At 35.2% G+C, this 13026-nt stretch overlaps 1 protein-coding gene across 5 annotated transcripts in view; it reads right to left on the reverse strand.

Moving 5' to 3' along the window:
- Positions 1-13026, reverse strand: part of CNTNAP5 (contactin associated protein family member 5) — a 505995-nt gene that overhangs the window by 421141 nt on the left and 71828 nt on the right. For all 5 annotated transcript variants that reach the window (XM_079923775.1, XM_079923772.1, XM_079923774.1 and 2 more), the window contains one exon: positions 4507-4650. In XM_079923775.1, coding sequence (XP_079779901.1) covers positions 4507-4650 — 144 coding nt within the window. The remainder of the gene's footprint in view (positions 1-4506; positions 4651-13026) is intronic.

Consider the following 13026-nt stretch of genomic DNA (forward strand, 5'->3'; position numbering starts at 1 on the left):
TACAGGAATATCATGACTTGAACTAAGTTGATGGCTGCAAAAACAAAGGATTCTGACACCAAGAAGTTTGCACCAACCAGCCATACTCCCTCCCATTTTAGTATAAGAGAAGCCTGAATTCTAACTTGGAGAAGATGGTTCTTTGGGGCACGAGGCCACCATCTTCTCTTTCTGCTGGCTTTCCAAATAAAGTCACACTTCCTTGCCCCAACACCTTGTCTCTAGATTTTTTGGCCAATCATGTGGTAAGCAGTACAAGCTTGGACTCGGTAACAATAGGAATTGCAGTTATTTATATCTAAGGCTCAGGCTCTCACACTTTTGAGGCCCAGTTTTTGAACAATGAAAGTGAGCAATGTTTTCTTCAGTTCCTTGTGGTTTAAATTTGTTTCATCAACTCTTGTCACAATGAGGTCAGTGCTGTCCTGCCTTTCAGGTATGTTGATATTCATCACATCAATCTAAGCCAAACTCCTAGTAGTGTTTGATCCCACTGTTTTAGCAGATTAAGTTCAAAGAAACAGGTATGTTATGAAATATTTTGGGGGAATAATATGGGAGAATGATAGGTATGAATATGCTTTCCATGGTTCAAGTCTCCTTATCTAGACTCAAGCAAAATATCATTAGCAAGCAAGTGCTTAGTTTAAATAGATAATGAACAGCCTTAGTACATGTGGGTAACATCATCAAGAGTCTTGAGCCTGAGCCAGGGACAACCCTTTAAAACATTACAACCGTCAACCGAAGTGTGATTGTTCTCAAGCAAGCCTGTTTCACACCCTGGAAATCAATAACTACTTAAAAAAAATGTGTTAACATATGGAACCCCCAAACATAAAATATTTATTACTGGTTAAGCTCATCAAGGGAAAAGTAGACCTCAAGGTCATTTAAATTCCAGTTTGCCAGGTAGTCCAATGACCAGATTGCAAGGAAAATCAGTATTTGCCTGTCAATGATAGGGTGGCCTACTCTTATGAAAGGTTTTAAAATAATGTGAGGTTAATGGACTTCTGCTTCTGGGAAGATGGAGTAATGTGATTTCCTCTATTTCTCCCACCAAGTACAACTAAAAAACCCTGAACATTATATATAAAGAAAATTTAGGAAGACTCTAAATGGTGGAAAGAAGAAAGCAAGCATATACTAGGATCTTGAGACCCAAGGAGCAACGTTGGAGGTTTCCCTAGATTTTTCTTTTGCTTCTATATCCTAGACTTGCTGCTGAAGAAGCCAGCAACACAGAGAGACCAACTGGGGCAGACAAAATATTAGCCCCCATTTAGAAGGCTCGTCTTTCAAATCCAAGGTCCAGGAAAGAAACAACAGAATAAGGCAGAATACATTTAGACAATAATTGCTCTATACCAGCCAACAAAAATCTTAAAAAAAAAAATTATGGCCACACTACCATCCAGCCATACTGTAACAAGGTGCCCAAAACCTCCAGCCAGGAAGGTGTCAACAGAGACCAAGTATGGAGCCTGGATTTTATTCCTTGTCACATAATAGCAAGCCTCTCCCCTTAGTATCAATGGTGACCACATGCCTAGTGGAGTCTTGATGTTCACCTCCCCCCACACCAGGCAGTAATGAGGGAGCCCACCCACTCCTTGCAGGCATGGTGCCAGAGATGGCTTGAAAGAGTCAGAACTTTAACCACCAGAGTCCCCCCCCACCCAACACACACATGCTGTGATGTCACTGGAGGTCACACAGAGAGGAGTAATGAGGTTTTCCTACCCCTCCCAGTCAGAGAGTATCCATGAAGAGCTAGCAGGGAACCAGAATGCTCACCCCTCTACACCTAGGAGTAACAAGGAGCCTCCCTTGTCAATGGAGGTTTAGTGGGAAATCTGGATTCTACCCCTGCCTAGCAGTATTGAGGCAAAACCCACCTTTCCCCTACTGGAACAGTGTCAGAGGAAGACAGCTAAAACATAGGATTAAATAGGATTCATCATAATACCTAAAATGTTCAGGTTACAGTAAAAAATGTCTTGTTATACAGGAAGATCTCAGATTGAATTAAAAAAGACATTCAGTAGATGCCAACACTGAGATGACAAAGATGTTAGAATTATATGACAAATATTTTTAAGCAGTCATTATAATGAAAATCCTTCAAATAACAACTGCACATTTGAGACAAATAAGAAAATAGAAAGTCTCACTAAAACATAGAAAGGCTTATTTAACAAGGAAATAGAAGATGTAAAGAAGAATCAAATGAACATGTTAGAACTGAAAAATACAATATCAGACATGAGAAAATAATGAATGTGCACAATAACAAAAGGAAGGGAATAAGAAAATGAATTAATCAACTTTAACAATAAAAACTACCTAATTTGACCAACAGACAACATAGACTGAGAAAAAAATGAACAGAGGAACAGGGACCTGTGATTTTATAAGGAAAGATCAAACATTCATATCTCTGGAATTCAGGAAGGAGATGAGAAAGAAAACGGCTGAAAAAATACTCAAATAAATGGCAGAATACTTCCCAAATTTGGTGAAAGATGTAATCCCTCAGATTCAAGAAACTCAGTGAAACCCAAATAGGATAACCCAAAGAAGTCCACACCATGACACATCATAGTCAAACTTATGAAAACTAAAAAAAAAAAAAAAAAAAAAAAAAAATACTGAAAGCAGTAAGAAAGAAATTACATCTTATCTGTAGAGGAAAAAATCAAATAACAGTGTATTTATTTGTCACCAGAAACCATTGAGGGGCTCAACATTTTTCAAGTGCTGAAAGAAAACAACTATGAACCCAGAATCTTATGTCCAGGGAACAAAGGCTTCAAGAATGAAAGAGATATCAAGACATTATAAGATGAAGGAAAAGTTAGGGAATCTGTCATCAGTATACACACCCTAAAAGAATGGAAGTTCTTAAACAGAAAAGAGATTACAAAAGAAGGAATCTAGGAAAATCAGGTAGGAAGAAAGAACAACAATAAGCAAAACTATGAGTAAATACAATATGCTTTACATTTTCTCTTGAGATTTCTAAATTATGTTTGATGGTTGAATCTGTCACACATTTGAGCCCTAACATACCAACAACTTCAACAGCCGAAAAAAAAATACTGATATGATTCTAAAAATATAGGGAGAAAATAATAATTAAGAACATTATATAATAAAGTTAATTAAGATAGTTATATAATAAACAGGGAAAGGTAAAGGAACTTAAAGGGATGTAAGGTTTTTACACTTCACTAAAACTGATGAAATATCAGTAAACTGTAATAAATTATATGTAAATAATATAATGCCTAAAGAAACCATTAACAAAAGCTATACATAGAGGTATATTCAAACACAAGATTGATCATAATAGAGTTATGAAAATCGTTCAAGAAACACACAGGAAGGTAGAGAAACAATATAAAAAACAGAGAGAACAGACAAAAGAAACAAACAAAAATATATATTTGAGCTCTAATACATCAATAACTTTAACATTATATGTAACTGGTTTAAATGCACCAATTAAAAAACAGAGGTTGACAGAGTGGATTAAAAACCATGACTGTACTATTTACTGTCTACAATAAACTCACTTCAAATATGATATAGGCATATATATTTATATATTTTTCTTCCATTCTTTTACTTTTATCTCTATCTATCTATCTATCAAATATATAACAAAAGAAAGCAAGAAAGGTTATCTTAATATCAGATTAAGTAGACTTTAGAGCAAAGAAAATTATCATAAACTGAGAAGAACATTATATAATGATAAAAGGGCCCATCCACTAGCAACACATAGCAATCCTATCAACCCTGTGTTTGTACCAAACAACAGAGCTGTAAAATATATGAGGCAAAAACTGATAGAACTGGAAAGAGAAATAGACAAATCCACAATTATAGCTGGAAATGTCCACACCATTATTGATCATCTACTATGTGCAAAGCACCAGTACTGTGAATGCAGTAGTGAAAAAGAAAAGTTCCTTGTCCTCATGAAACTCATGGTCTATTGGGGAAAGACAAATACTAATTAATTAATTTTTTTTAACTTGCCAGCATAATAAGTAGTACAAAGGGAATCTCAAAAACACCAAAAATGTAACCTCTCTTCTTCAAAATGCCCTATATTTTAACAACAATAAGTAGACAACTATATAATTCCGAAGGTGTAGAATTTAATAGAATCTGTGGTTCTATTGTTGCATTTCCCAGGGATAACAAAGAGATTCATGTCAGTCCAGTGTAGACTGCAAACCCTGCCCACAGATGGCACAAGCTCACAGCCAGGAAGATAGAATTCTGTAGGTGCCTCTAATGTATTTATTTCTCCCCAAAACAATTCACACCAATTCAGTCCCTGCTTTGCCTCCAGTTTCACCTGGGAGTCTGATAAGACTTCCAAGAGTGTAATGTAAACATATTATGAGAAGGGGTCAAGGTTAGGATGGGGAAAGCAAGACTTACCCCAAAGTGTTAGAAACCATCAAGCTGAGAAGGATGCTGACTTACCACGGTGTAGATCTGATGCTTCCGCCTTTTAGCCAGGTCAATTATGTTTACTCCATTGTAGTAAAGGTTTTCGATACATCCGTGGAAGTTTTTCTTTAAAAAGGTCCCAGGTTTGCCTGGTACTGGAATTCCTCCAAAACTAAGCTTTATGAGAAAGAAAAAAGTCAACTCTTAGTTATAAGCTCTGAACGAACAGGAAAAGGAAAGTAAGCAAGTGAATTTCAGAAGATTCAACTGTAGCATGAGCCAAGTGGCTCAAATAATTATAGATGCCACTTGATTACACATTTAAAAGGATACTGATTAGGCCACGTAAAAATAACTATAATTGCTTGCTTTTTAAGAGCTTATTTTACAAATCTGTTTTACTTCCTTTCTGAACCCTTCTAATACTAAATAAAACAATAATTTACAGAAGGAGGAAAAAAGAAAAGAAAATCAACATCTTTATATTTATCTCTTATACAAATATCTGAGAGCGTACAAAGAAAAACCAAGGGACAAACAAAACGTACCGCTATTCAGACCTAGTTTATTCTGCATTGTACCAAAAACACCTTATGAACACAGTTGTTCGCAAATTACTTTTATAAAGACGAAAATTAGGAAACAATTAAAATATCCCATACATTTAAATAAATGGAGGAAAAAATCGAGAATTGATATGATAGACTCCTACTTAGTTAATAATGGTGCTGAGTAAACATTTGTTATAAAGTGGAAAATCAGTGGAATGTTGATTGAAAAATTCAGGGGTTATAACTGGGTATAAAGTATGATGTCAACAACAAAATATGTGCTTACAATTTAGACTTGAAGAAATACACTGAACTATTAATGATAGTTGTCTCTGGGAAGGATATGGTTACTAGTTTTCTCTACCACTTTTCTTTCCAGTAAAAATTTCTACAAATTACTATTGGAATGGAAATATTCTTTTAAAAAGAAATCTGATTTGGTATGAATATTCCTCCTATTATACAAGAGAAGCAGAATACTTTCTCTAATCATGTTTATCCCAACATTATTTAATGAGTAACCCAGTTTTTCTTCAGTGCTTTGAAATGTTACCTTTAGCATATATTTAAACTATTTGAATGCTTAGTGTATTTCAGGACGATTTGTTCTCCCAATCAGAATGTCTTCACCTCATATGAATAGCTACAGATAAAGCAAAGCTTACTTCCAGATGTCTACTTTTTCCCCCCATAAGTTCCACACTATTTTTTAAAAATTGTTTCTTTACGGGCTTCCCTGGTGGTGCAGTGCTTGAGAGTCCGCCTGCCGATGCAGGGGACACGGGTTCATGCCCCGGTCTGGGAAGATCCCACATGCCGCGGAGCGGCTGGGCCCATGAGCCATGGCCATTGAGCCTGCGCGCTCAGAGCCTGTGCTCCACAACAGGAGAGGCCACAACAGTGAGAGGCCCGCATACCGCAAAAAAAAAAAAAAAAATTGTTTCTTTACACATTGTAATATATGATAAGAGTGATTAATCCTGCTGCCCACTTCTATTTACCATTGTTTTAATCTAGATAATTATTTGATATTTTTGCCTACTTTAATTTTAAAGTTTAATTTCAAAATAATTTTATTTAAAATAATCTGTTGGAATTTTGAGAATTTGTTATTTCCATAAACACATTTACTTGGAGAATAAACATTTTTGAAATATTTCATCTTCCTATACAAGAACCCAGTGTCTTTTTCTATTTTCAAAATATTTTTGGTAAAGCCCTTCACTTAAGGTTATTATTTTATTTCTCTCGTTCACATATTCATCATTAACTTAATTCCAGTGAATTTCAAGCATTTAAAAACTTCCACTGTATGGAATCTAAAAAACAAAACAAAATTGCGAACAACTCATAGATAAAGAGAACAGATTTGTTGTTGCTAGAGGTGGGGGAGGGGGGAGTGGGCGAAATGGGTGAAGAAGGTCAAAAAGTACAAGCTTTCAGTTATAAAATGAATAAGTCACTAGATGTAATGTACTGCGTGGAGATTATAGTTAATAATACTGTATTGTATATTTGACAGTTACTAAGGGAATAGCTCTTAAAAGTTCTCAACACAAGAAAAAAAATGTTGTAATTATGTGTGGTAATGGATGTTAAATAGATTTAGTGTGGAGATCATTTTACAATATACACAAATATCAAATCATTATGTAATACATCTGAAACCAATATAATGTTATATATCACTTATGTCTCAAATTCCAGTGTAAACGAATTGTTTTCATTAATTAAACATTTATCAAGTAAATTATATACGCATCCTATTGTTTTCTCTATCCAGATACTCGTATATTAAATAATGTACATTTTAGTTAATTTCATACAACTTTTCAAAGAAATAATCAGATGACATATTTAAAACACTTTGCTCTTTTCAAGCCAAATTGTATACATTTTTTTGTTTCATTGTCCTGATCAAAACTTTCTAAAATATAGCCAAAACTTTTTAAACAACAATAAATAAGAATTATGGTATAGAACTTTGGAAAAAAGCCAAAAACAAACAAAAAGGAACAGTACTTTTGTATATTTCCCAGTACATAGAATACTGATTCTGAACCCACATCACATTAGATATCCTTTAATCCCATTTACACATAAATTATTTAGTTGCTTATTTCTTGTTTGTTTGTTTGAAATGAGAAATGAATGCTCAGTTTTATCTATTGACTGGTCTTTCAAAAATTCATGAGACAGAATACAAGGTATTTTACATTTAATCTATTGATGGGTTGAATTATATTAATAGATCAGAAATTAATAGATTCTCTGATTGAACCACACTATTTGTCTTGAAGTATATGTGCTCATATTTTAAATAGTAAATGAATTTGAGCTCTAGTTTTCTTCTTTTGCCAAGTGTTTAGATCATGCCTAAATGTGTCTCTGAGTAAAACTCTGGGAGTTTTATCTTTGATTCTATTTAAAAATGACTCATAACTCTTGAGATTTATGGAAAACTGAAAAAAAAATGAACTCGTTAATTCCACAAATACTTTGTAAAACTACTGCTCTGATAACTTCCTTGTTGACTTATTGCAGTATTTCCAATGTTTTCAGTTTGAGTCATGTAGATTTAAAAAGATTCACTTCCCTTTTGTAATTATATAAATCAAATTTATAAGGTAAAAATAAAGTTGACTATTTGTTACTTTTGTTTATTTTTAAAAAAACTTTATTATGCTAGAGCAGTTTTAGTTTCACAGCAGAATTGAGAGGAAGGTAGAGAGATTCCCACATACCCCCTGCCTCTACACACGCACAGGACCTCCCGTTACCAACAGCTTCCACCAGTGGTTTATTTCTTCCAACTGGTGAGCCTACAATCACACATCATCATCACCCAAATTCCAGAGCTTACATTATGGTTTACTTTTGGTATTGTACATTCTGTGGGTTTGGACAAATGGAAAATTACACATATCCACCAGTACAGTATCATACAGAATAGTCTGCCTCCTCTAAAAATCCTGTTCTCTGTCAATCCATCCCTCTCCCAGCCCCTTACTCCAGTCCCTGGCAATCATTGATCTTTTTACTGTTTCAATAATTTTGCCATTTCCAGAATGTCATATTGTTGGAATCATACAGCATGTAACCATTTCAGTTTGGCTTCTTTCACTTAGTAACATGAATTGAAGGTTCCTCCATGTCTTTTTATGGTTTGATAGCTCATTTCTTTTTAGCTCTGAATAATATTCCATTGTCTCTATGTAGCGCAGTTTGTTTATACATTCACCTACTGAAGGACATCTTCGTTGCCTCCAAGTTCTGACAACTATGAATAATGTTGCTGTAAATATTCATGTTCAGGTTTTTGTGTGGACATGAGTTCTTATTCTTTTCTATAATTTATATAATTATATCATTATATATAACAAAAATTTTATTCTTTTAATTTTTATGGCCATCTTCCTCAATTTTCAAAAAAAAATAATGTTGTACTTCACTCATCTGTGATTTAGGAAAATATTAGTCACAGGGCAATATTTGAAAAGGAGAAAAGAAAATAAAAAACCTTTCTTTTAAATAGCACAAAAAAAAAAAAGCATTTGAAGGATCTGGGGTAGAGCCTTTTTTAAGTGAAATAGTATGGAGGATAGTATATATTATAAAACTGTAATTTCCCATTACATGAAAGGAGAGCAAAACTCTTTCTAGTCTGGGTAGAGGATGTTAGGAGAAAATTGGCAGAGACAAGAGTTACATGGTGTGGGACCTGCTCTTTGGGTCTCTCTGGGAGATTGAAATTTGATGAGCTTTAGGTGAATGAGGATGGAGGCCACAAGATAGATTTTGGAAAACTCAGGGAGTTATTTCTCCCCTGATTCCTACAACAATGATGATTGTAAGCTTATTAAAGAGGCTTCAAATTCAGCATGGCCTCAGAACAAAACTTGGCTGGAAGACAGACAGGTTAGCAATGGCTATGAGAAGCAGCAACATGGAAGTTTCTGAGAGCTGCTTCTCAACGGCCTGATCACTGAAGCACTGTGTGAAGTAGGCTACTGAGGTCCCCAGGGCTGTGAGAGCAGGATGGGTAATATGGATGGACTGAGGATATAAGTGTGTCAAAGGCTGGTAGCTGATACGGAGGTCCAAGTGTCCAGGTGACTAGACCTCACAGCCTGAGCCCATTGCAGGTACCGTGAACAGCAGCTACAGAGGCTGACACTTTACTCCCATGCTGGGCTATCCACAAGCCCACAGCCTGTGATCTGCCCATGGAAACAAAAAGGAGGAGCAAGAAGAAACCCCAATATAACCCAGTATTTACACAATAGTACAGTTAAGTTTTACATAGGCATTAACTAGTTATCATTCATCAACACGGTTAGATTTTTCTGCTATCAGGGGAAGCAGGGGCCGATAAGCATATTGAATTCAGGTAGGGAGAAGAAGCAAAATTGCATTTCTGCACATTTGAGTATGAGATTAGATTTTTAACCTGTTTTATATTTTAAATTTTTCATGTAGTTGAGAATATGAGGCTATAATTGTATTACTGAATTATAGATTTAGTTCATTATCAGATTAGTTAGAATGGAAAAACTTGCTTCATATATTACTGATTTTCTTTCCTGCGTATATAGTATTGATTTTTCTAAATACTTCATAAACACTTGTAGGCTATACTTGGTATATACCTACTAATTTTACATTAATAATTATATACATCAGATCATTTACATTCATAATTTTATCTGATTTATCAAAGTTCTGTGAACGAACATCAAAATCTTGCTCTTAACTATGTTTTTGTCCATCAAGCCGCCCACACAAGGATCCCTGCTATGCATGACCTGGGATTGTCAAATGATTACAGCAAATGTTGGCAAAAACTGAATACTGATCATATTCAAGCTCTTCTTCTGCTGAGTTCAGTTGGCATCTGAGTCTCACCCAAGTTCCCAACACTGGCTTTTCTCCTTGAATTCTGCCCATTAGTTTATTCTTCTAGCAACATAACTGGAAAACCAATAACCACCTCCTTCAGCCTTGCTCTTGGGCCTCTGAGTCCCAGAAAATGGCATCTGAGTCCCTACAGCTCACATCAGGACAGTGTCAGTCAACATCTAACCGCTAGAAATGAACTGTTTTGGTTTTTTGTATTTGATTGATATTTTATTTCATATATATATATATATATATATATATATATATATGTTTAGTATAGGTGTTTTTAATTAGAAACCACAACATTTAGTACTTTACAATAGCCTTTATCTTTTTATCTTAATTTTTAATTTCAGTGGTACTAATTTTTCTACCTCTGTTTTCAGTTTACATAAATTTAACTGGGTATCTTTGTCCCCAGTTCCAACTTTAAAAAAATAATCATTTTGGTGTTTTCTGCCATACATGTGTTAACTGAAAACCACATATCATATGACTGGTGTTTGCTTATTAAGCAAATATGAGACTACTTACCACTTGAGGGAATTTAGAAAAAAAATTTTAGTAATGCTATATATATATTTTTTAATTTCTTTGGTTTTTTTGGCTCTTTGGGTCTTAGTTGTGGCACTCAGGGTCTTCGTTGAGGCGTGCAGGATCTTTCATTGTGGTGCAGGCTCTTCATCGTAGCACGTGGGCTTCTCTCTAGTTGCGGCACGCGGGCTCTCTCATTGTGGTGCACGAGCTCAGTAGTTGTGGCACGTGGGCTTAGTTGCCCCACAGCATGTGGGACCTTAGTTCACTGACCAGGAATCGAACCTCTGTCCCCTGCATTGGAAGGTGCATTCTCTACCACTGGACCACCAAGGAAGTCCCTAGAAAACTTTCAAGTGTATTGCTATAATTATAAAGATGATCAATATTGCTTTATTCTACTGTGTTTGTTAATTTTTGATTATTGTCTCTTTTATGCTTTTTCCTATGTAGACTGTGTAATGTTTAGTCTTTTTTTTACATCTTTATTGGAGTATAATTGCTTTACAATGGTGTGTTAGTTTCTGCTATGTAACAAAGTGAATCAGCTATACGTACACATATATCCCCATATCCCCTCCCTCTTGCATCTCCCTCCCACCCTCCCTATTCCACCCCTCTAGGTGGTCACAAAGTACCGAGCTGATTTCCCTGTGCTATGTGGCTGCTTCCCACTAGCTATCTATTTTACATCTGGTAGTGTATATATGTCCATGCCACTCTCTCACTTTGTCACAGCTTACCCTTCCCCCTCCCAGTGTCCTCAAATCCATTCTCTACATCTGCATCTTTATTCCTGTCCTGCCCCTAGGTTCTTCAGAACCTTTTTTGTTTTTTTTTAAGATTCCATATATATGTGTTAGCATACGTTATTTGTTTTTCTATTTCTGACTTACTTCACTCTGTATGACAGACTCTAGGTCCATCCACCTCACTACAAATAACTCACTTTCATTTATTTAGTCTTTCTGAAAAACTGACTTTGAAGATAATCCTGTGATTATCTAGCTTTTCAGACCACAGTTTTGGATTACTGTCTACGAAACCCAGATTTTTTTTTTTCTCCAACCCCAGCTTGTTTTGAATTTTGATTACTTAAAATATTATTATTATCAATTAATAGGCACATTTATTTTTCTACTTCGAAACTCTTTTTTAAAGAAATTCTATTTTGTGGCAATTTGTTACAAAATTGCATAAATTTTTGAGTTGTATCAACATCCATCTTTAGCTTTTCACAGTGAAGTGGTTAGAATCACTGTTTCAGGAGCTTCTCTGGCTGGATTTAAAACCAGCTCTGCCCTTCTATGGGACCTCGGGTAAAATACCTAACTGTTGTGTGATTCATTTTCCTCATACGTAAAATGAGGATAATGATAATACTGATCTCATGTAAACAATGTAGCTTGATTAGATTAATGTGAAAATTGAAAGATTTCCTACCAAGGACCTACTCTATAGCACAGGGAACTATATTCAATATCTTGTAATAATAACCTATAATGGAAAAGAATCTGAAAAAGAATAGATATATACAACAGATATATACATATGCACATATGTCTATATAGGAATCACTTTGCTGTACACCTGAAACTAACACATTGTAAATCAACTATACTTCAATTAACAAAAAAGATTTCCTACCCTGAGACATTTTGAAGGGCTCATGGCCTGTAGCCTTTGCTGTTTGCAGGATTGTTCTTACCAGCAGCAATTTCTCAGTTAAGAGGTTCTTCCAAAACAGTGTTTTGCAGGCTTATTTTCAACAATTTCTGAATAAAAACTATATGGATATTAATTTTGCTAATATTTTACAGTCTGAAGTTTGCTATATTTTACACTGATGTTTTACATCAATAGCAACTACACTGAGTAACTTTTCTTTTTTTTTTTCATTTTAACATCTTTATTGGAGTACAATTGCTTTACAATGGTGTGTTAGTTTCTGCTTTATAACAAAGTGAATCAGTTATACATATACATATGTTCCCACATCTCTTCCCGCTTGCGTCTCCCTCTCTCCCACCGTCCCTATCCCACCCCTCCAGGCGGTCACAAAGCACTGAGCTGATCTCCCTGTGCTATGCGGCTGCTTCCCACTAGCTATCTACCTTACGTTTGGTAGTGTGTATATGTCCATACCACTCTCTCGCCCTGTCACAGCTCACCCTTCCCCCTCTCCATATCCTCAAGTCCATTCTCTAGTAAGTCTGTGTCTTTATTCCTGTTTCACCCCTAGGTTCTTCATGACATTTTTTTCCTTAAATTCCATATATATGTGTTAGCATACGGTATTTTTTTAATTAATAAACAAATACACATTTTCTCTGAAGTCCTGTAGAAGTTTCCTTCTGGTTTTCAGATTTTCAGAACACTGGAACTAAATATGTTGTGTCCTCCTTTGAAAAGGTCCTTTGATCATTTCTAGCTTGATATTTATTTGAGAGGGAAAAGGAAAAAAGAAAGAGAGAGAGAACTTGCTAAAACTATCTGATCAGTGTCTATTTTCAATGAATTTTTTCAAATTTAGGAAAACTGGTCATTGAACTGTTGAGTGTCAAATTCT

This window comes from Stenella coeruleoalba (genome assembly GCF_951394435.1).
Source record: "Stenella coeruleoalba genome assembly, chromosome: 6".
NCBI classification, from domain to species: Eukaryota; Metazoa; Chordata; class Mammalia; order Artiodactyla; family Delphinidae; genus Stenella; species Stenella coeruleoalba.